Source organism: Anas platyrhynchos, chromosome 3, assembly GCF_047663525.1.
Source record: "Anas platyrhynchos isolate ZD024472 breed Pekin duck chromosome 3, IASCAAS_PekinDuck_T2T, whole genome shotgun sequence".
In the NCBI taxonomy this organism is placed as follows: Eukaryota; Metazoa; Chordata; class Aves; order Anseriformes; family Anatidae; genus Anas; species Anas platyrhynchos.
In genome coordinates, this window is record NC_092589.1 from 66,120,657 (window position 1) to 66,146,420 (window position 25,764).

The 25,764-nt window shown below is 38.3% G+C and overlaps 1 protein-coding gene across 2 annotated transcripts in view; it reads right to left on the reverse strand.

Moving 5' to 3' along the window:
• Positions 1-10,368: 10,368 nt before the first annotated feature.
• The window catches only part of NKAIN2 (sodium/potassium transporting ATPase interacting 2), a 582,464-nt gene continuing 567,068 nt past the window's right edge, over positions 10,369-25,764 (reverse strand). For both annotated transcript variants that reach the window (XM_038176412.2, XM_038176411.2), the window contains 2 exons: positions 18,668-18,749; positions 10,369-13,446 (listed from right to left, as the gene is read on the reverse strand). In XM_038176412.2, the coding sequence (XP_038032340.1) occupies positions 13,437-13,446; positions 18,668-18,749 (92 nt within the window). In that variant the 3' untranslated portion in view covers positions 10,369-13,436. The remainder of the gene's footprint in view (positions 13,447-18,667; positions 18,750-25,764) is intronic.

The window sequence follows — 25,764 nt, forward strand, 5'->3', positions numbered from 1 at the left end:
TGGCTACTGCACCTGTTGTTATTTATGAATAACAAAAAATACCATCAAAATAAGTGTAGCCATCAGATTGAGGGATGCAATTCTCCTTCTCTACTTCACTTTCATGACACCCTCCCAAAACAATATGTTCAGCTCTGGAGCCCTCCTACACAAGAAGGGCATGGACCTATTAGAAGGAGTCCAGAGGAGGGCCACAAGGATGATCAGAGGGCCAGAGCACCTCTCCTACAAAGACAGGCTGAAGGAGTCAGGGTTGTTCAGCCTAGAGAAGAGAAGACACTGGGGAGACCTCATTGTGGCCTTCCAGTGCCTAAAGGGGGCCTACAGAAAAACTGGGGAGGGACTCTTTGTCAGGGAGTATAGTGATAAGACAAAGGGGAATGGCTTTAAACTAAAAGAGGGGAGATTTCGACTTAGATATAAGGAAGAATTTCTTCACTATGAGGGCGGTGATAACACTGGCACAGGCTGCCCAGAGGAGCTGTGGATGCCCCATCCCTGGAGGTGTTCAAGGCCAGGCTGGATGTGGCTTTGGACACCCTGCTCTGGTGGGAAGTGTCCCTGCCCATGGCAGGAGGGGTGGAACTGGATGAGCTTTAAGGTCTTTTCCAATCCAAACCATTATGTCATCATACAAGCATTTAAGGCTGGAAAAGACCTCCAAGGTCATATGATCCAAGCATCTCCCTACCACCACTGTCACCCATTAAACCATGTCCCTAAGCACCAGGTCCAACCTTTCCTTAAACACCCACAGGGACAGTGATTCCACCACTTCCCTGGGCAACCTGTTCCAATGCCTGGCTGCTCTTTCTGATAAGAAATTGCTCCTAACTTTCAACCTGAAAACCTATGATTCTCTGATTCTGTGAACAGCAATAAAAAACTTTGAAGAAAAAGGGTACGTTTTCTGACTTGCTGAATGCTGGGCCATGTTCTTGTTTTCAGCAGGATCCCTTTGTACTCTTGTAGCTAAGCAAGGCAGCCTTCAGACAGATATATTTTACAGTCCCACTCCCTTTGAGACCCACTTAGGCTTTCAGAGAGGTCACAGTAATGAAGGTATGTTAGGTTACTATTTCACATGAAGCAGTCCTTTCTATTTTATATATACGTGTGCTGCACACCCAGACTGTGGGACAAGGCAGGCACCCTGGGGAAGGCTAGTCTCTGCAGGAATGTTAACTGTGCACTGACCTCTTAGCAGAAGGATTTCTGTCCTCTTGGGTCGTCCACAGAGTAGGGTATAACTGGCTGTACCAAAACCCCAGGGAGACAAGTGTGTCATCTTAACACACACCCTGCTTTACTGAAGCCAGTAGTACTAAGAAGGATTTATTTTACACCTGCTTCCTCAGGTAAAGGAGCCTGAGTGACAGATACTTTCCATGCTCCAGATATGTCAGGAAAATGGCCAGTGGTCAGGCTGCTCCCTGCCAGCGGCTGTGGCCCTTTCCAGCTGCTTGCCTGTCTGGGCTGCCTGTGTAGGCCCTGCGCTGCTGTGCTATGGCTCCACATCTCTGAGCCTGAGGCAGGTTTCGGAAAGCTGGGGAGGGAATTACAGCAACTTACTGTTGGCACATTTCTGTTAATGCATTTGCTTGCTTTCTTCAGGATCTTACAAAAATTAACAGCGAAATCGGATAACTGACAGGATCTTAGTTATAATTAGCAGCAGCTTCCCTTCTGACATGCAGGAAGGGCTCACAACATTTTTCTTAAGGCAGAGTTGTTACGTTGTGTTCCACAGAGGTACTTTAAAGAATACATTTTGTGGCATAAAGCCTCTCCCACTTGTTTGGGACAGATGGGAGAGGAAGGGATTCTGAAGTGTTGGAGTTAGAGGGTAACGAAGTATTGTGCAAACTGTCGCAGTGTGTAGGCTGTTGCAGATCAGAGTTATTTTTGTTATTACTGGCATGCGTCATTACATCAGGAGCTGAAATAAAAGTCACCGGTTGCAAAAGAAAAATATCACTGCAGATGTGGATGAAATTTCTAATTCTTTCTCCCTGCAAGCTGTGAAAAATCTCAGGGACATTAATAGCACGTAAGACATGGAGAACCCTGAAAACTTGAGGGCTGAATCAAATTAATGCTTTTCTGTAGCCTGATGTGTGAATTGTACCAGTCCACAGGGTCTAATCATAAAGAGTAATAGTTTTCAAAGGTCTTTGTGCTTCTTTAGTTATTCAAAGGAATTAAAAAATGAATATAAGCATTTACTGGGGCTTTCAATAAAGGCCCAAGAAGCCAACTGTCCAAGAAGAGTTGAAGACCCACTGACTTTCAGTGAGACCAGAGGTCTGGTTTGAGGTTAACTCTCCTCACTGACATTACAGAAATAAAGTACCTGAAGGGATGGCGTGGACTGTGGAATCCAATTCTTTAAAACTGCGAGCAACCTTGTACTGCTTTAGAAGGTTATTTGAGAGTGGTTGAGAAGGTCCCTGAGGGACCCTTCCCCACCCAGATTTCCCTGGAAACTCCTTTGGTTTTATGTGCCAGAATATAGATCTGACATCAGTACATCAGTGCCAGATCCTTCAGGGATCTACATGATCTCTCTTTCCAGGCTCAGCTATGGACAATAAAGATGAAAAATGAAGTGCAGAAAAACTCAGCAGGAAAAAAAAAAAAAAAAAAAAAAAAAAAAAAAAGGAGGGACAAACTTCCATTGCACAAAATGCACGAATCTGGAGAAGTCTCTTGTGAAAGCAAAGGTGATAGGACTGGAATATAATCTGGAGGAGATGATCTGAGGAAATTAGTGGTCAACTGAGTTAAACAGAATTTGACGACATAAGTTAAACAGAGCTTCTAAAATAATAGATAACTAAAGAAAATAAGTATATCAATAAGCAGTAATAAAAGTAATAAAACACTGAATAGCTATGCATGTTAATCAAGATGTCTTCACACCCATAAAAAAGGCTTAAATAAATTCAAATTCAAACTGTGACATTGGTCACCTAAGGCTTAATTTTCAGATGTACACCTTGCTATAGCTTTCCTACTGCAAATGTTTTGTAGTGTCAAAACTCTCTCCTTTAATTGAACTAACTTCTTAGCAAGTGCAGTGTCTCCCAGGAGCAAGGCAAGATGGAGTTTTGACTCCTCAGATACAAAAGCTGGAGCCAGGCAAAAGTCTGAGGGCTTCTCTTCCAAGAAAGGAATGATTTGGTTAAAAAATATACCTGAGAAGAGATTCCTGCAGTTCCAGAATTGCTGCTTCTGCCTGTCCAGGATTCCAGTGTGGGACAACTGGTGACTTCTGTGAATCACAGGTACTTCAGTGCAGAGGATGCTGGAGCCCAAGCAGGAGCAGAGCAGGGAGCAGGGAGGTGGATCTTGCTGTCCTTCCTGTCTATCCCTGCTTGAAGGGCGTCTCCACTCCATGAGTGACTAGAAATGTCCCTGCTCATTTGACTGAGTTCTACTGATACCCTGGATGCTTTGCCACTAATGACACAAAGATCATCCTTAATTTTAATTAGTGTATCTCCAAGGTTCAGTTTAACTACCCAAAATGCAAATTGGAGCTGCGACTGTCATGGTACAAGTCTCAAGTGTCCAGGTTTGAGAAAGACAAGCCTGACGGAAAAGGTGTGAGGAAGAAATGCTACCTTCTTCTATATTTCCTTTCACTGAGCCAGATACAGTTATAGACATCAGTTTGGAAAGGAAGCAGCTGTCAGGGTGGAGGTCTCACTTGGAGACAGTTTTGTCAGGAATTACATTTCAGACCATGAATTAATGAGAGAGGCACAGGAGAAATTCTAAGTGATGTTTTTGGCAAAAGTATTAGATATCCACAAGGACTGGATATTATTAAACCACCTTTTGAGGTTGTGCTTTATCTTTCTATGTGCAAAATTTTCCCTGCTGCTGAATTAGTTTGCTCAATGGAAAACTTATAAAGTCTGAAGAGCTTTGCACAATTGAGCAAGTAGCTAGAAGGACATGAAATACTTTGACTGAAAATTGTAGGTTACAACTGATATTTAACATTTATTTATGAAGTGAAGAGAGGCCATGTAGCAGATTTCCATTATCACGTTGGCCAAATAGCTATGCAAATATCTTTTGATTCCTCCTTAATACTCATGTTTTGAAGAAAGTCTCCCAGGGTGCTAATCCCCTGGAGTGATACTCATTCACATGAAATGAAATACACAGAAGAGTGAGGATGATTTTTACTTGTGTAGATAATGATAGGACAAGGGGGAATGGTTTTAAACTGAAAGAGAGGAGATTTAAATTGGATGTTAGGAAGAAGTTCTTTATACAGAGCGTGGTGATACACTGGCAGAGGTTTCCCAGAGAAGCTGTGGATGCCCCATCCCTGGAGGTGCTCAAGTCCAGGCTGGATGGGGCTTTGGGCAACTTGGTCTGGTGGGAGGTGTCCCTGCCAATGGCAGGGGGTTGGAACTGGATGGTCTTTAAGGTCCCTTCCAACCCAAACCATTCTATAATTCTGTGATATGATAGATAGATTTTACTGGCATGAAAATGGCAATAAGTAAATTACATAGGTCAGCACGAATGACTATAGATAATATTATTTATTATTTTATTTTATTTTATTTTATTTTATTTTATTTTATTTTATTTTATTTTATTTTATTTTATTTTATTTTATCTTATTTTTATTTTATTATATATATATATATTTATGACTTGACCATGCATTTTGCAAATGCCGAGTATGAAATATGAAAAAATGAAAATAGAGCCATATAAGAACTATTGGAGAGCCATATAAGAACTATTGGGGTAATTTCTGTTAAAACAAATTTTTGTTTTTCAAGCAAAGCAAATACTTGGGCACTATTAAGGGGCAAAAGTGAGATCTTCTGTTGTCACTGAAACAAGCGGTAAAATTCCTACTGATCTTAATGGAGCTGGGTTCACTACAGAAGTTAATTCTGTTTCCCCCAGGACAGCAAGCAACATTTTTGCATTTTTTGGTGATGATGGAAATATTTTCAGAGAGAAACAAATATAGCTTAAATGAGAAGTGGGTCACAGAACAAGAGAATGTCTGAGGCTGGAAGGGACCTCCGGAGGTCATATGGTTCACTCCCCTGCTCAAGCAGGGACCCTTAGAACATGTTCCCCAGGATCAAGTCCAGACAGGATCTGAATATCTTCAAGGAGGGAGACTCCACAACATCTTTGGGCAACCTGTGCCAGGGCTCAGTCGGGTGACTCAGTAAAACATTTTCTTCTCACATTTATGCAAAATTTCCTATATTTCAGTTTGTGTCTATTGCCTCTTGCCCTTGCACTGGGCACCACTGTGAAGAGTCTGGCTCCATCTGTCTGTAATAAAAGAGACCTGGGGATAGAGCTAAATATTTTGTATCTAAGACTACAGCTCAGTTTATTTTAATGGGTGCAATTTCAAACTTGATAAGAAGAAGGAAATAATTTTAAACAGTTGATGGGAAAAAAAAAATAAAGCTAATAACAAGTATTCTAGCAACTATTTGCAACATTGGAAACAATCCCAACAGAACAAAATGGTGGGCAGAGGAAAATGGCCATAGATGCAAATGGTACTGACCATATATTACATGGCTCTCTGAGATCATTGTCTGTGTGTTACTGTGACCTAGAATGTGACCATGTTTCGCCTTTCTCAATCCCAGGTCCTATCTGCAGACAGAAGGAGTTGCATAGCATCATCATTCATGCCGTACAGGTACCATTACTCCTTTAAGTCAGTTGGGAGTATGTGGCATAGGGTTCATCCCCTTGGTCATATTGGCATGGTTTTCCCTGTCTTCTTAAACTTGTTTATGGCAGTCCCAACCATTACCTTTAGACCACAAACTTTTGGCTGTAATCAGACCTATACTGTGATTTCACTCTGCTAACATCTTCAATAAATTTCAGATTAGGCAATTTCATTTTTATTGCCACCATCCTTCTGGTGTCCTCCAGTCTAATAGATAGTGGGAGTTTTCTAAATTGGTGAGGGAAGATCCTCAGATGGTGTGGACTGCCATGACTCTTGACACTGGGGCTTTTCTTGAGAAGTTGTTCCTAGTCTCTTAAAAATGGTGTTGGAATTTGGCAGGTGTTAAGGATACCTGAATATCACACCCATGCTGTATGTATGTATTGAATGAGTACATGAAAAATATTATTTTTGATTTAAGGTTTAAGTATTCCTGATAGTTGAAAAGAAATCACAAAAGAAAAATTAAAATAGATATGGCAGGTTCAAAATTCCTCCAAATATTCTTCCAAATGAAACTCTACACTTTCAGGTGTCCCTTGTGTTTCAGTTCTTCACCCTTCACAGACCTCTTACCTGCCCAACATCCACCATTTAGTAATATGCAAAATGATCTAGTTTGACAATTTCCATGTATTTCCTTTGAAGCACACATGATGACAATACTTAAATAATAATAAAAAAAAAGTCTATGAAAAAACATAATGTAAATTCTTTGTACAATCCTTACATTGCTTTTCTGGGTTTGAACTATAAAAAGGATCAAATCCAAAATGAAACAATTATTTTATATAGTGTCAGCAGTGTTCAATATATTTTTCATAGTAAGATACTGTCTGAAGTTCAAGCAGGTACCCACATGTCATGCTAGACAAGACCTTACATTCCTGTCATGTGGAGCAGACACTGAAAACAGCAATTAAATGGAGTACATATCTTTAAATTAATTATAGATGGTTAGTGTTTCTCAGGACCTGAGGGAAATAAACAAAAGTTTTTGGCTGCTGGAAGCTCCGAGTATATTGCTTTAAATCAGGAAATGTGGACAATTTCCATGCATAACGTGCCACATATTGGCATGAAAATATTTGTCAGAAATTGATGAATGAAACAAGAAGAATAATGAAGAAAAATGACAGTACACATACCCTCCAGAGAGGAAAATAAACAATGTAAGTGTTTGGTAAATAAATCCCTGCAGAACTCTTAGAAATGACTTACTGATTAATTGAATCAATCCATCAACCTTTTGTGATGGCATCAATTTGCAGTCCCTTCGATGTTGTTCTTCCATAGCTGCTGCTGTAGATGCCTTTAAAACGTAGGATTTGATATAATGCATCTATATGGAGCTATCATAAATTAATTGGCTACTCTAGTGATACATAATTGGCTGACTCATTTACTCTACTTTTATATGCACATGCATAAACTAGACATATAGCCTTATAATTGTACAGAGTGAGACTGTCAGATCATTGAGATCATACTTTCCTTCCTTCCTTCCTTCCTTCCTTCCTTCCTTCCTTCCTTCCTTCCTTCCTTCCTTCCTTCTAAATTGAAAGTCTCATTTACTTTATGTAATATGCAAGCTCTTTGCAGAAAGTACTATCTTATTTTTTGTGTTTATATATTGCACCATGCTTGTACATCCAGTGAGTATCAGTAATTTTAATTTTTATATAAATAACGCCTATCTGAAAAATAAATGCTAAGGACTTTGAATCCCTTGAGAAGGAGGATAGAAAAAGCTAAAAATAGGAAAGGGGAGAGACTGTGTATGTGGTTTTGTGTCTCCACCATGAAATATACTCAGATAATATTTATATATTACTGAGAGAGATGAGCCAAAATTTAGCACAAATGCACATAGATGCATTGAGAATCAATGCAATTGCACATATTTATATGTTCTCGTAGGAACAAAGAGTTTCCTTCTGAACACCTGCATGCACAGAAACCAACCATCCAAATACTTGCAAGAGGAAAAAAATCTGAGACAAATTCAGAGACTGAAATGTGAATCTGATTCAGTCGGTGTTCATAAAAACATTTTCTATGAATTCATTCCTAGTTCACCTGTGTCTTTTTCAATGCTAGATATTTATGACTCTCTTTGTACTCACTGAACTATAGCTTTAGCAAATGCAATTGCACATTTGAAAATGATTCTTACTAGGGCTTGCTGAATCTCATGGCTTCTGTAACTGTCAACCTTTACAGCTGTATTACGTGTCTCACTATATCTGGGGCCTTTGGAGGATGTATGTAACCATTTTGCTTTCTGTTCTTCCAATTTTGCACATATCCACAATGACACCATCCTCTGTTACTGTCATTGCTGTCATTATGTGAGGAGTTTGAAACAATCAAAGTGACAAAGAGCAGTATATACTTGAAGTAGGGGATTTGTGGATGTATTCAGGCAGAGTAGGGAAGTGAGAAAGGGTCAAGAAGAAGGTGGTGAGAGGGAGAAAGAAAAGAATGGTATCAAATAAGGGTGATTTGAAAATTTATGGGAGGACAGAAGACTGTTGAAGAGCACAAGTTGAATGTAAACATGCTTTTTCATGTTTAGCTCCATATGACTTGTCTGCCAGCAGGACGAAGGCAAAGCTAGGAAAGTAGATAGGTAAGAGGTGGTAGAAAAATCCTCTTCTACTGCTGAATGTAGAAGTCTGACCTTTGCCTGGGAGGTTTAATTGTGAATGAGATAAGGCCACAAGCAATTTTTTGAATGTTCGATTTTTTGCAGTGTTATTCCTATCCAAGATATGTCCTGAGAGCTAAGTATTCTACACAATATAGAAAAGAAAAGAAAAATGCTTTGATTAGACCAGAAGAAAAAACCATTCAGTGATGTCAGCAAGATTTGGAAGTAGCTTTAAAAGACACTGTCGTTGTCTCTAAAGATAAAGGAAGAGTACATTTTAAAAGAGCCCTTTTTTGTACATGTGGAGGAAAATGCATAATGAATGCATGCATGACACTACTTAGAGCTCCACATTCGGTAAAATATCTTTCTCCCTGCAGCTATGTGAAGGCCACAAAGCCAACTGGCTGCAATTGTTTCTCCTGGTGAATGTCTGAACAGAGGTGCTTGCCAGGACACAAGACTAAACAGAGCTGATTACTCTGGTCCACGGGGGATGAAGTGTATTAGCCACTACATGAAGGAAACACCTTTCACTTACTTTGTGTTGTGACACTTCTATATGAGAATGAATAACTGCAGTCTAAAGGGTGGTTTCTTTTATGCATGGTAATTACATTTAATTTTGCATGTAGCTTGGAGCAGATTGATTAGAAAAACATCTGATCTGCACCCTTCTCTAAGGAACAGTGGACACAAAACTGTCTGCAATACTTCTATGTATTGGTTCTTAAACAAAATTTTGACCAACTTTACTGTCTGTCTCCAATACACATACACTGTAAAGTAGCCAGATTTAGATTAGTTAGAATACAAACTTTAGATTAGCTAGAGCACAAACTGAGAAAGCTTATCAATTTCATCTCAGCTAAGTTGAGGAAACACATCAGAACAAAGATAGAAAGAAAGAGAAAGAAGAGAAGAAGGAGAGAGAAAGAAATACACATAGTCTATTTACGGAACTTCCCATCTTTGAATGGAAATTCAGATTTGGGTTTGGATGGAATTTACTCAGAGTTGTCCTCCGAGTAATTGCATTTAAAAAGAAAACAGAGAACTGGAAATAAAAATATTACAAGCTGGAAGGCTTCGTGCAGTGTGGAGTTTTGTTTTGCCTACTATCAGTGTGTTCAAATAGAGGGTGAGAGTACAAATGATAAAAACCTTCAGAGACTGAGTTAACAACCACTCCTTTCTGGAGACATCCACAAATCAATACGCTTTGCATCAGCCTTTTTCAAAATGCTGTACAACATCCAAGTATTGCAACCAGTACTTAAATTAAGCAAGTGGAGCCCAACCCTTTTCTCCTTACCTGACTGAAAAATATCACTTGCACTATAATTATAGCATAAAAAATCCTAAAGGCAATAATTACTGAACTATCTTACTAAAGAATAGTCTGAAGAGAGCACAACCACGTATCTCAAAATATTCACTGTCCCACTTCACTTTTACTAAATGACCTCAGGCAAGCTGTCAATATACATGAGCTCTGTAAAGATGTCACTTAAGACAGGATTTCATCATTTTGGTGTAGGTACAATGAACAGCATATAAAAGAAAATGAATGCAGTGGAAATATCCACGTTACATAGCTCCCTCTTAACAAGGATTACTTTTGCTGTATTTAACACTGTTGGCAACTGTAAACCTATCATAGGCTTAAAATTCCTGATGAGTGTGCAAAAAAAAAAAGCTGCTTTCTAAGGAAAGAGTCTATTGCAGTTAGCCTTGTAAAGAAACCTTTTAGTGTCAGTGATAATGAAAATGCATGCTACCTATGACTGAGTTAAAATGGTGTCATGACCTGGCACTTTCTACTCAGTGGTGTCACATCCGTACACTGCACAGACCAGGACTGTCATCATGTAAAAGTAACAGGATTCTTTATCCCACATTGTTGCTCAGCTGGTAGCAGTAATCTTTAGTTTCCTATAAGTTGTGAATAGCAGCAGGGGGCCATGGATAGCTTGGAAACCTATATTATTTCCATTTATTTTTTAAAATGCAAATTACACTAGTAAGTCAAAAAAATCACTTTTGTTAAAAATACATTCAGAATTAACAAATGCCAGAAAGAAAAGAAAAAAAAAGACACATTTGGATTGTATCTCTTACCTTCTGAATATTTAAGTTTATAACAAAAGCCCAGCCTAGAAAAATAACATTCTTTACTGGATTTTGAGGAGGATACAGCTGTACAAATCAAAAATGTCATCCAGATATTCTCACATTACTGTGCTCTAAACTGCTTCCAGAAGAGATCTGTCCACTAATCATTTAGTTTAGTAGTCAACAGTCCTAATTTCTTTTTAATGGTGGTGCTCTAACTGCAACTTAAGCAGGGTTATGAATATCAACTTCATATAGACATATATATATGTATGCTGTGTGTATGTGTGTGTGTATATCTACCTTATGTGTAATATATGAATATGCATTTATCATTTTAATACTTAATTATTAAATGTGCTTCCTATTTCCTAAGCACTTTACACACATGAACAATTCATACCTCTTACAAAGCCTGTGAGGCACATATTATTCCCTTTTTAAAGATGGGAAGACTAAGACACGGAGAAATTAAGGCCATTTCTTTTATTAAATTAAAATTAGGCCTAAAAACTATGTGTAGATGTTTCATTAAATTGTCTGACTTCTAAAACTGCTAACTACCAGTAGTTGCCATTCTGTGGGGTGTCAGTGAAAGGTATGAAAATTTATCTTCTGAAAACTGGAACATTGCCTAAGTGCCTAAACTGCTTTCTTTTCATGTTAAAAATTCTTATAGAAACATGATTTTGACTAACTTTCATACAGGGAAAGCTAAAATACCCTGCTGTGCCATTTTCATTCCATTTAAATCTCTACATTGTGTTTAATATGATACAACTGCTCTATTAAATATTACATAAAAGTAGAAACTTTCAAAATTTGTCAGGTTATGGGAAATTTCAGCCTGGCACTTGGAAGCTGCATGATTTTCCAGGAAGTGAAAGCAGATCTACCCAGAATGAGCTCAGAATTTCAGGTGCCCAAATCTGAAAATTTGAACTTGAGATCCAACAAGTACTCTACTGGATCAGACCTAAGTGATTTGCCTAATTCATGCAGGAAATCATGAGCAGGATCTTGGGCTGGAGTTCTTGGACCCATGCATCAGACACTCCCTGGATTATGCAGCCCCTGCCAATAGTTATTCCTGTGTATTACATAAACATAAACACACACACACACACACACAGATATAAAATCTCACTGAATAAATGTAAGTATAATTCTTGAATGTGTCCCATATCTTCACTGATGAATGCCTGTTCCTCTGTCATTGTCCAGAGTGTTGGTTTGTGACACTTTACATCCATGCAGACACAGCAAAGGGCACTGGTTTGTATAGGGATGGATGAGTGGAGTTAGTGTGTGGGCTGTGGGAGCTCAGAAGCCATGCGGATATGAGGGTTTGATGAACAAGGGAAAGGGATTCACCTGGGGATAGCTTAAGCCTTTCCAAGTGCTGACCTTTTCCTCTTGCCCTCAACAGCTACATGGTCACCTCAGGTGTGGTAGGTGTGTGCTTTTGCTTGTGCAGGGTCTGAGCAAAAAAACAATGACAATCCAAGTTCCTGAAAAGCCTGAGCAAAATATTGGTTTCTTCTAATGAAAGCCACCTAAGTGCTTGAAAATACAGATCAGAATTAGAACAAAACATATGTTCCTAGGAGTTCAGAGTATTTCATATACACATTGACCTACTAGCAAAATTCCCGAAGGCATCTTGTTGCCAACTACGTAACAGCACAGTTTTTTTTCAGCCACAATAATACAGGAAGATAAAATACACATTCTAACACACAACAGATCCCCCAAATATACCACAAAAAGGTCTCCAATGTTTCTTCAACTCAACTAGTCCCTCCCTGCCCTCCCCAGCCAAAACCAAAAAAATATATATATAGTTCCCTTATGGTGCAATTAGAAAAAAAAGCTCACTTACAGAGAATTTTCAGTTGAAATTAGATATAAAAGAGTAAACATAGCTAGTACATATTCAGTTGGCCTTTGTTTATAGAAATTTGCAGATGTCTCTGTAGTTAGTAAAAGACATTTAGAGATAGCTATAAAAGCACCTACAGTGTGATAAATAAAAACAGCGGGATTAAGAAGCACTGTTTCTGCTGCTTATTTCCAGTAGGTTCAATTATTAGTTTATATTACCCCTTTCCCCACCCTGACCCCCCAAAAGATCTAATTTCTTTTTTTTTTTTTTTTTTTTTTTTTTTTTTCTTTTTCATTTAACCATTATAAATTGTGTGTTTCTTGACCACTGTGAAGCTTCAAAGGTAAAGCACTTTTCTGATAGCTGGCAGTTTTCTACTTGGTCACTCTGGAGCCATGGAGCAACAGAGCCTTATTCCCTGACATGAAAACAAAACAAAACAAAACAAAACAAAAAAAACCACTGACTTAGAAATTGTTCAGAATTAACAGCAGCGTGTTGAGCCTAAAGGACGTTACTTCAGAAAGCTTGCACTGAGTTTCTCTGATGTGCAATGCAGTTGGGTTAAGGCAAGTATGAACTGTACAGCCTTCAGGGCAAACAACGTGCTGTCTATTGACTTCTGTTGCAAGGTCATCCTGGTATTTTTAGTTTTATGTTGACTGATGAGACGTGATGTAGCCAGGAGTGTGGAGGGAGCTCCAAAGCACCAAATTGGCTGGGTTCATGTCTTAATCCGGATGGGCCCCTCTGATGGTGGCTGGGGTGCGGAGACACCATCTGCTCTGGCCCTCTGGTTCTGGGAGGCAGGACGTCCAAAGTAAGGGTCTGGGGCATCTCCTTAGTACCTGTTAGAAAGAGGGCTGAACGTATATCTTGTGTTTTGTCTCATTGTTCAATCAGCCTTTTTATTTTTTATTTTTTTATTTTTTTTTTAGCACAAAAAATGGATTTTTTTTGCTCTTTGAAGAACCAAGGGACAATCTCAAAACAGTTTCTTTGACAGGTCCTGCAGCCCACGTTGAGTAGTCTCCATGTTACTTTGACCTAGAAGAAAGAAAGGAAAAGAAAGATGCATATAATCCACCAGAAACATATGTGATCACTGCCCTACTGCTCTGGTACCCATTTGCAAGCAAGACTAAGCCACCGACCAGTAACAGCTCAGCAGTGCATGGGTTAAAGAGAACAGAAGAGAAAAGGCATTTGTTGAGATGATCACTTCTCTCCCTTTGGAACATCATCAGATAAGTCAGCACAGGTTTTCCAAACCATTCCAAACCATACTGCAAGCAGGAGTAATATATAATTACAGTCAGATAACCCCTGTCACTCTAAAGACTACTGTGCTTTAACCCAAGTTCTGTAACTCTGTCTTTCATAGTGTAATACAGACAAGATCCTGTTGGTTACTAGTCATGACTTAACTGGTGATTTATTCAAATAATATGTTGCCCATGATATCTGGATTCCACCAACATGAGTCTGAATTCTTGGAGTACAGCTCAAGCAGACAGTAACACAGCAGATTTGCACTGCATGAACTTGCTGACTGTCTTGGTAATTAAGTGTCCTAGTTTCTAGGTGCCAGGTATTGTGTTTTGCTTATGTTTCTTTTCTCCTTCCCTTTATATATATACATGTATATATATATAATTTTAATTTAACATAAATGATAAAAAGTTGGTATGTTCAGTTAAATTTATGCAAAATTATCTGGACAATTACCTACAGCTTTAGGCTAGGAGGCCGTCACAAACATAATGCATAAATAAACACAACAGAGAGAAAAGATGGGAAAAAATACTAAGGCAAATGTATTAGCACCCCCACAACTCTGTTCCCAAGTTGTTGACTCAAAATCCTTTCCACATTTGGAGAAATGTTTAATCCTATTGAAACTGTCATAAGCAAGGTTCAAGTAACAGAATACACATAGGTAGGCATATGTATATATAGTTACATGCACATATGTAGGGGTATGAATGCACATAACTATGTGTTTCTATGTATATATAGTATGCTTCTATATTTATATATACATGTATATATATGTATATATATATAAAATGAAAGGATTCTCAGACTTCACAGCACACAAGGGAGTGCAAGCTTCACTTCAGGACTAAACTGCTTTTGAGCAATTTCTCCAGTGCATTAGGCATCAGCATCAGACACAGCATCAGACATGCATGCTTTTTTTTTTTTTTTTGCTTTACATTTTTCTTCAGTGAACAGACTTATTGTGAAACAAACAAACAAACAAAGATAGAAAAATCTCTCTCCTCTCCCTCCTCTGTACTGTGATCATGCAGTGCAGCAATGTTCCACAACCATAACCGCATTTTTCTATATGTGCAGAATCAGTGCCATAGACTGTTTAGTCACCTTCCTTGGTCACCTTCCGAGAGATGAATTCTCTCTTCCATCATCTTATTGTGTTCTTGTCCCATTGTCTGGAGATGAGCACTGGCATCTCCAGCACAGAATGCTGGGAAGCTGCTTTTTAGGACATCAGCTGCGGCCACACTGCGAGGAGGTATATGAGCAGCTTTTCTGTCCCGTTAAAATGTATATTCATTTTGAAGGGACTGGACAGGCTTCTTGGCTTGTACAGCATAAAGTACACTGTTGGCACTTAAATAATAAAAAAAAGCCAATTAAGTCATGATAAGAATCCTTCTCCTAAACACCAGTTTTCTATTTAAAACATAATTTTAAGTTGAATATATTTTTCTGTTAAAAAATAAGCTGGTTTAAATTAAATTTTAAGTTGGGAGAGTTGATAAGGAGAGTTGTGATTGGAAGACAAAGCCTAAACTATAGAGAAAAGAAATAAAGTGAGTCTCAATCTAATAACATTAGACTATTTATGGAAAGAGTAACCAGAGATAGCTACCTTAATTCACTGTCTACAGATAATGCTTCCTTTTCTGTGAATCAAGATTTTTTTTTCCCTATCTTATTCATTTATGGTAGTTTTGCATAACTGATGAAACTCCATATGAAGGTACTGTGTGCATTTAAATTGGGTTTGAATGTTCTTATAAGTAGAGCTTGATAGATATCACAAATAAAAAGTAATAATTATTTGGTTAAAGTAGTCCTGACACAATAGAAATGTAAAAATGAAGAGCCTGAATAAATCATTATAATTATTTGATTGTACGAGTAAGTTTGCGTAGATTCAGTATAACCTCCAAATTAACAAAATGAAGTACTAACTTTGTCACAACAGGAAAACGCTCTGTTTGCAAAACAGTACATATTAATAGTTAGCAATTACTAAAGTCAGCATTCCTTCAGGATAGTAATTAAACTGTGCATATATAAAACAGTTCAAATTGATTTAAATCACTTAGATGTAAATCTGTCTGGCTTGAATTGAAATAAAAGTTTGTCTTGATGGGATTGTGACATTGTAATCTGCTAAATCAATTCATGTCTGCAAGCAGTATTAGGATGATGACACAACACTATATGTCTTTGTATTGTTTCTGCATATAAAATGATATAGTGAATAATGGGGAGTTGTTCTCTACATTTATTAGTGAAATACATGTTGAAATTTGCATTTTGTCTGAACCTGTATAATCATTATAAGCTGATATTGTTTTGGCAAGTTCTTCAAAGCTGAGGTCATTTGTTCTCCTTCACTTTCCATTCCTAACATACTGGCCTATACCATAGATAAAAGAAAGAAGTGTTATTGTGTTTTTGACAGTAGTTAGTAGCCAGCTGATATAAAATAAGCTATCTCCTGTTTCTCCTATAAACCAGAGCTTCACATGAGTTACACTTGCTGTAAGCCTGAATAGTAGAGCACGCAAAGGTGGCCACAAGTTGTCTTTACAAATTTTTTTTTTTTTATTTTTTTTTTGTGATGATGTTTAATATATCTTCCACTGCCTTAGGATTCAAAGCTCTTTTGTAGTAGTTGATAAATTTATGGAAATAGTTATATGGGTATAGCAATATGGATATGTAGGGATATAGTTGTATCCTGGATGGATGTGATTATATCCTCTTGAGAGTGTGGCAATGAACTCCATAAAACAGAAGGTCTTTCCCATTCCATCCTCTGCCTTTCTGTGTCAAATGATTCTTATATTTTACTCATCCCCAAGGGATGCTGAACACTGTAAAGTCCAGGTGACGTTGGCCAGAGAGTAATGTAAAGTGCTTATTTTTTTTTCTTCTCCTTGAATACTACGGAGGCTAAGGCTAATGTTCTTTGGTGGACATGATCCCTAAGGAACCAAATCTTCCACCCAACAAATAATGCTTTACAACATATAGCATAGCCTGCTGTTACCATATCAGTGTGTTTTGATTTCCAATATGTTTTATTGCTGTAAATAGAGCTACCAGCAGATCAAACAACGGCTTGATTAATTTGACATTCGAATTTGTCACTCCACTGACTAATGGCCTGCCTACATTTATGGAGCAACTACAGTGTAAATACATATGCATGTGTTCCTAGTGTGCCTCAGATGTAAATAACAGAAAGGTATTACTAAATGCCGTAAAAGCCTCTTAAGGACAAGCTATAGTGATTCTAGAAAACCTTGTCAAATACTATATAGTCAGAGGGAAACATGCAGTGTCTTTGACTGCTGCTGGGACACGGCAATACTTTTGTGGGTTGATTGGACAAATGTCAACTTACATACAGATTTCTGTCTCTCAGTAAAGACAGCAAAATCACCTATATATTGGTGAGAATGCAGCACTGAAATAAAGCAGAACATGGTTTACATGGATTCATCATACATCTCTTTGTCTCAGTTACAAGCTTAAAAATATTTCCTTCTTTCCACAGGTCTAGTTTTCTTTCCCATCAGTATGAAGATGCTTAGTAAATGTAATCTGCTGTTCTGGAAGAAACACTGAGATCATAAAGAGAATGGGATAATATCTCAGCTAGAGGGCTCCATATGTTGATGACAAGGTATGGTATACCGAGAACGAAATAGGATTAGAATTGCTCTAAGTACCTATGAGCCACACATAGTACTAGGAAGGAAATAACATTTTCTAAATGCACAGTACTATGCCAAAAGTGCAGGTGAAAAATCTTTACTTGAGCACAGACAGATGGGAAACTGAAGTTAAGATGGCACTGGAGACATGCACTATTGTAATTTGAGATTATTAAAAAGCTCCTAGCAAAGCTCCCAAAGGGCCCGATCCTAAGCACTACCACAGAATTGATTGTACTGCTGATAAAGTAATAAATGGCAGTTTCATGCAGAAAGCTACCAATCCATTAGCAGACTTCCACTAAGCAGCATAAATGAAATTACATTCAAGGGTGTATGGAGCATGTGTTGGGACAGATATTGTTTGCCTGTATTTAGTACTTTTCCTCAAAATAAATGGTTAGAAGAGTAACAAAGGAAAAAAATAAATGCCGTGGCCTTGTGAGCTGTTACTTGCTGTACTTTTGTTATGTCAGCTAGTGAGGGTAAGTAAAAGAGAATTCAAAAGGCTGTGAGGTATGATTTATCTAGGCAGTCAGGGCTGTTCTGAATTGCAGCTGGCACAAGAAATATTTGGAAATGATTATTTCTGGACCAGTCTATGGCTGGGTGTGAGTTCCAGTGTGAATGTACTCCAGTTGTGTCTATGTGCTGACATTTATTATGTGTCTGACTGCACTTCTAGGCAGTGGATGGAACTGTCACTCTTACTGGATAGATAATATACTCTCTTCTATTCAAACTGGTTTTAAAAACAATATTTAAACTGGTTTTGAAAACAGTATGTTGTCAATTTTCTTTCCTTCCTTTTCCTTCCCTTTCCTTCATGGAGACTAGAAATGGGGTACAGAGGTGCTTCAGTGAACAGATACCTGTCCAAGTAAACACTTATGCTAAATACATCCAGTAAATTATCAAGTTGCTTAATTATTGATAAATCTTAATAGAAAGCACTTTTCGGCATCCAAGTTTTGTCAGCTTTGACTAGTTCTTACTAAACCAAATTCTCATTGCCTTTGAGTGGAATCTGCTTGAATGAAAACGAGGTAAAATCAGGTGAGAGCTAAGAGTTATTTAAACAACTGTGACACATTGTATCTTGCTGTAAGAAATCATTAGCATGCAATAGAAGAGCAATGTTGGTGATTAAGTGTAGCCTGAATTCAGTCTATCAAAAAGGCTTCTGCCTATTCTGAATTTTTAAGTCACATCATCTTTCAGCTTAATGATCCTTTAATATCAGCCTGCCATTCTGTAGAATATCTCAGGAGTTAAATACTTACATATACATGGGCTGTAGCTGTAGATGAGATGTCTTCTGTGGGCCTTGATAGCCGTAAGAGTCAAATCCACCTATGAAATCAACTGAAAAATGGGCAAATTGCTTTCGTTAGAAATATCTTTTCAGAAGTGAGTGATCGGCATTATCATTCAAGAGACACCCAACAAAGACTATTTTTGATGGACCCCCTAATAATCTATTAAAACAAGACCAGCCAATTGTGGAGATACATAAAAAGGGTAAAAAAATGGAGAAAGGCAAAGTCCCTCTTTAAGCTTTTAAATGAAAATAAATTTAAAATCACAGAAAGACAATAAGTGATTTATACGAGCTATCTGTCTATCAGAAAGAGCCACATATCACTCTTTTTCATGTAGACCTCCTGATGAGTACAAAACAACATGCTGTTTAGGTATTACAAATGCTGCAAATCATTCATTTATTGGTGTGAATACTGACTGTCATTACTGTATCTGGCTTGCTGACATACTGTGGTTCAGAGATGTAGAGGAGGAAGCACATTGATCTGACTGTTTGAGAGACAGAAGTTTCTCTGATTCCCTGCTTTGACATTCGGGTTGCAATGCACAGAAAGTTGGAACAATTTATCTGAGCTTCAGAGATGAGACTGCACAGATCTAAGGAAAGCAGCATTTCTCTCAAGGCACTGGAGGTCTGTAGGAAGGTTGCAGGGTGGTTGTTATTTATTAATTCACAACACTGGAAGTTCCCAATGGTCTTCTCATGTTTATTTTAAACAATTTCCAGGGCAATTCAATCTCATCTGACTCTGAGCCCCCTGTTTCTCTGATATAACACTCTCTTTACACAGGTAAAAGCACACCCTTTGCTTCCTTTGCACCAGGAGACCTGACTATTGGCTTTTGCAGGTTATTTATCAGCAACTCTCATCCCTGAAATATTGTCTCTCACATATCAGATGTGAGTCTGACTTTGATTTGAAAGAAAAGGGCCAGAGAGTTCAGCTATAGAAGTACATTCTTCACAAGTCTGGGCTCTGGTACTGACAGATTGGCTTTCTGTACATTAAAACAAACGAGCAAACTAAAAAAGAAATATTTGATAGAAGATAGCTTTTTGTGGATATAAACATAGTAACATTCACATAAAAGTCACAAAAAGTAGATATATAACCCTTGGTTTAAGAACTTTCACAGTGGTGCGTACCCTTAAAATTTGCATTTATGAGATTATTTTGCACAAAGCTACCCCTCAATATCTGCCACACTTAATAATGTCTTTGCATGATGTCCAGAAGTTATGAAATCATGTTCTTGTAGTCCTACCCTTAGCCCACCGCTTGCTCACAAGCAAAGAGCCACCAAAATACAAGGCTGGAGCACCACTGTATGCTTCCATTGCAACCATAGGCATGTTTAACCTGTTATCTACTTTTCGCCCTGGCCAGAACGACCCGTGCAGAAGTCATTCAGCTGATTCTGTGCTCTGTGGCAGGATTAAGTATACCTCTGTACCAGAATGATGTTTTACTAAATTAATCCTTGACATCAGTAATGAAGGAAGTTCTATAGTCTCTTTGTGTTGCCTTTCCATGAACCTAAATTCCTAATGTCTAATTTAAATGTAATTTCCTGCAAATTAACTCCTTTTCTACTTTTGGACTTTTTCTTCCAATGGATATGATGACAAATGAATCATTTTTTTCTTTTATAACTGCTTTTAATATTTTCAAAAAGTATTTTCATGCCATCCATCTTTTCCAGATTTAAGCACAACTTTTTCTTTTATTTTTCTTTTCTATTTTTACTTGCAGCCCATGTTTTCCAAGCCTCTAGATTTGCTGTCTCGATCCTTCTTCAGTCTATTTATATTTTTCTTACACTGTGGTGCACAAATCAGGACTAACAGGAACAATTGATTTCAGGCCACTTCTTGAGATCATTCTGGGTTCTGATCTTACCTGCACAAGTGCCCAAAGCCCTCTCAGCTTGATTTCATCTGAATTTTTTCATAAATGTTTTACCCTTGCTGTAACAAAATGTAACATCCTTGCAGTTAACACAAATAATGTAGATAATTTTTCACTAGCCAAAGTCCCATTGGAATCCCATCTGAAATGTCATCCCAGCTAGATGATAGCTAGCTAAATTTCGAACACAATTTTAAATGATTCTGCACCCTACTTATAATGACTGCATCTGAGCAGTGCTTCTCTGGCTTGCTTGCCAGACAGAGCAAATATCTCAAAGGGTTAAAATCTTGCCAAAATCAAGATAAATACAATTAGTAGCTTCCTATTTATTCACTGCCCATAACAATCAGAAAACAAAATAAAACTAAACAAACACCTTTATTACAATTTTGTCATATCTTTGGAAGTACACAAAATCTATAGGCAGAGAATGAAAAACTGACAATATGAATGTTGTTGAGTGAAGTGCTAAGCTGGGATGAAGTATAAAAAATCTCAAAAAGAATGGCTGCAGCAAAAAGAATGGGCATGTCGTTTCTGTAGCTATTTTTTCCCCCTAGTTTTCCTATTTTTCTCACTCTTGACCTCTGACAAGTCAAAAAATATGTGTGATGGAAAGATTATCTCATTGGTGTCAATCCCTGTCCCTTTGCTTATATACATTTGTCCTGCTTTGTATTTCTTGTGTACTTCCCAAGACCCTTCAAGCAAACAGTAAACCATTAAATCATTATTAGAAGGCTGCAAGCATAGATACTCTGTTTTGCAGTCATGGGGTAAAAGGTCTTAAGTATTCTTCTAGGGTTGTTTTCAGAAAACTAAACCACTGTTTTAAGAAAAAAGATTTCTCTAAGCAAAACAAGTTTCTGTGGGCATGAGAGAAAGATTCACACTGAACATCTTGCATGCATTCATCTTTGCCCTGTTGTACAAGTAAACACCAAGTGTTAACACAGCAGACTGTTGAGTGACAAACAAGACAAGCTTGAAGAGACTTTCTTGTGGTAAGCTGACAGTGGAAGCTCCTACTTGTGTAACCAAATTATGGTAGGGCAGAAGATACTATCGAGACCTTGCTAGACACATGCAATGGCTTCTTACATTCAACAACAAACTTTGCAAGGTAGGCAAAGGTAAGTAACAGGATGTGAATTCCAATGCAAGAGCGTTTTAGCAATTTCTTTATAGCAAGTTTTCTTCATGGTGGCAGTTTCTCAGTTAGCACTGCAAAGCCTGAGGTGCCCAGACTGTGCTAAAAGCTCCCTGTGGACTCTGAGCTAGTTTCTTAAAGCATGCAAAATGCTGCCCTTTCTGCAGGCATTTTATCCTGGCTGTGCCTGAAAGGTCACTTAAAGTGTTGTACAACTGATACATTCCTGGCAGCAGTAACATGAGATGAATAAAGCACGGCTCATTAGTGGAATCACTACAGAGGCTTCCATCATTAACCTTATCCATCAAACACATTTTTTGACTATTCTATTTCACATTCATCTTACTTGTCACTGTTATAGGAAGTGGCTCTTTTATTGTGTCTTTCTCCAGTAAAATCACATGTACATATACAAACAATCACAGAATCCCATTCATTTGAACAACTGGGTGCTGAGATGCTTATTTTTCTAGCTGGACTTAAATAGGATAATAATAGCACTATTTTTTTGTGAAAAATGTTATAAGAAATTCAGTCTGTTTTCTTCCTTTGGTGGTGTTAAGGGGCTTGTAAGGCATATGATGGTGGTTATAACTGTAACACAAACAGTACATACGGTTCAAAATAGGAACATATTTTCTATTACTAAGCACCCTCAGGGTTGTGAAGTTTTAACCTCTGTTCACAGTCCCAGTCTCCACTGTCTTTGTTGCATATCAGGACAAGACGGGAAACACAAATGGTTTTCTCATTTTTGATTTCTGGAAGATTGCAATCTGTAAAAGGATCAGTAAATTAGGATATATGTGCACAGAAAAGACCTCTTTAGCATGGGTGTGCATATGGAAAAAGGAACTCTGAAAAGCTATCATTGAAAAACACTGAAATTGATTAAATCAACAGAAAGATGAAAAGGAAGGAAACTGTGTGAAATAAAAGCAGTAATATTTTCCTGTAAAAAACATTAGGAAAGAAACAGAAGAAAACAAACAAACAAACAAACAAACAGGACTGGATTCTATTCTCCTAGTAGAAAATTTCCTCTGTGAGATATAAATACAGAAGCAAAAAGAATCAGGTCTTCAGCTGCTATATATTTTCATACCTTCGGCGGCTTCATTGAAGCAATGATATGAGCTTAGGATGTGAACCCAAATAGTCAGTTAGGACATATGTGTGTAGAAGTGTTACTGATGTTACAGCTTTCCTTGCATTTTAGTAGGAAAGCAAAAATCAGTGCAGGCTAGTTATTAAAGGATATAGGATTTAGAAGAGAGGAAGGGGACGTGTGGCTATATCTGTGAAGAAAAGGAAAGGGAAAGGTTGGGAAAAAGCCCTGTACCTTATATATCTACTTTCCCCCATTTCTATAGAGGATTTCTCCTGTCCTGTATTCTGCCTCTTGCAAGCAGCCGGAACCACAATCAGATTGCCCCTTCCTATCCAAATTCGGGTTTTTGGTAGCCCAGCACACACAGTGCTCTCCATGGTCATCCAGCACAGCCACTGCTTTCTTCTCAAAACCTTTGTGTCACAGAGTACTGGGCACACACTCACTTCCCTCCTTCTATACAAACCAAAATTTCATCTTCTCTCTGTGGTATTTACCCATGAGTAGTTAAACATCACTTCCAGTTCTGCATGGCTAATATATAAAAACTCTTGGTTGCTCCTCCCTAACCTTCTGACCTTCACAGAGAATGACAGCACAGGTCTAACTCTCACTTGGGGTTATAAACTAGATGTCAACTTTTGTCTGGACTATGTATGATTTAATTTCTGAAGATTATTTTCCATATTGAAGAGGAAGACTCTTCTATCTGTTGACACAGCTATAACATTTACCCGGGGCTCTTGGTGTCAAACACCGCAATTGTTCCTTTTCTGAACTCACCAAATGTTGAATTAAGGAGGCAAAAGCTGCAGGGCTCATTGCTTTGGCTAAATTACTTCTCTCTGCATCCTGCTAATAATTACATCTTCCACATCACATCAGGCAGAAGCTAACTCTTTTTACGTTTAAAGCCTTTTGTAGAGACTGCGCATCAGTATATCCTCCTTCCACTTCAAAAAGCTAAATTGTGTCCCTGTGTTGCCAGCTTGACCCACGTACTTGTAAAATTTCCAAATACTTTCTCTCCTTCCAAGAAGTTCTTAATAAGCAGTCCCCTCATTAGTGTCAGTGTACTGATATTCCTGTCTAACAGGGATTAATATTTGCTCATTGTTTCTTTGTGCTCCCTTTCTGCCTGTACCCACCAGCTACCTGTTGTCTGATGCATAGATGGCAAGCCCCAAGAAACAGGGCTGATGTTTTTGTTTGTACAGTGTTTGGCATTGTGCTTGTCCTTAAATATATTCATGAATCTAAAGCACCAACATAATATTACAAATTTACAATTGTATGTAATAAAGATGGCACCATTTAAAAAGACTGAGTGACCAGGGAAGCATATGTGCATGTACACATGGATACTTCTTGCACACACGCATTGTGACTGAACACAGTGCAGTCCAGCAAAGAGAGAGTACACATGGTGTATCCGTGTTACATCTGATGTGTAAGGTGTTAAACTGATGCACTGATGCACTGATGTAAACTGATAACTGATGTTCAGGAGGCCAAAGACATGGCTTCCCTGGCCTCAGAGGTGCAGTGATCAAATTTGCTGCCACAGCAAAGCACTCCACTGTGCTCCTGACTGGGAGTGAATTAAGTCACTGTAGGCACTGTTGGTGTGCAAGTGTCTGATGCAAGAGAGAGAGCTGTGCACAAACGCTGCTAGCTAAAAGCTGGCCAAATTCAGAAAAAATGGAGGGGAGTAAAATTAAGCTTGTTTTTAATAGCCTTGGAAATGACACATGGAAAAAAAAATACATAAAAGAGCATATGTTGACACTCTTGCTCCTGCAGCTTCGCCAGTGTCCTGCTACCCACCTCACTGATGAAGACGCTTCCAGACATGTTAGTTAGCTTTTTTATGCTTTGAGCATGGCCTGGTGCCTGTTACACAATACAGCACACAGGAGGAGATTTGCTTGAATACAGTCTCAATAAAGTTTGTTTACAATGATAATCAAACATTACTGCTCTTTGCACTAAGTGCACAGCGATTTAGACTCATGAAGCATGGATGAAGCCAGGGGAAGGAGTGCATCTGCCAGCAACTGTGGCTGAAGCCTCCCTACCAGCACAAGGATGCTCTGTAATGGCATAAGGACTTGGATGCAAAGCCTGGGTCTCTCAGCACAATGAATTGCTCAACAGGCAGCAAGTGCTCTTAGCTCACCCATTTGCCAGGTAAAATTAAAACTTCACATTTTTAAACTGTAACTTTGTAGCATTTCAGAGCCCAATGATGTCCACAGGATTATCAAAGGAAAAGCCCTACACTAATTTCTACAGAGTTTCTTATCTCCTATTCTGCACCACTGTCAATATTTCCTTACTGTTTACTTTTACAAGAGTCAAAATTATTCTCTGATAATTGCTTCAGAGTCTTTTCCTCTGGATTCTTTTCTCCTTATTGTGTTTCTTGTTGGACAAGGCAGCCTTATCATCTATCACCCATGCCTGCTGGATGATAAAGTCCCACAGGTTCTTCTTCTGTGTCTATCACTCCTGATCTGTGGATGATTCTTGATCATCCTTTCTGAGATATAACATAGGACTGGGAAGGTACACTGGGTTTTGAAACCTTATAAGCAACACCTGGTGTCACCACCCTTATAGAAGTAAGGGATTACAGACCGCTATTCCCTGTAATTAGGAACACTGCATTCAAGATGAACCCAGCTCATGGTAACACCCAGAAGAAAACAGCAGGATAAATGATGATAGAGTCCGGAAATTAGATTAACCAAAATGCATCTCAGATTCCCAGGTGAGGAAGGGGTGTGGTCAATGGCAGAACCTCAGAGAGGATGTGGCAAAGACCAGGCTCCAGAGCAATGCCTTCAACAGGTACCGTGGTGGGGTAGTAGGAAAACA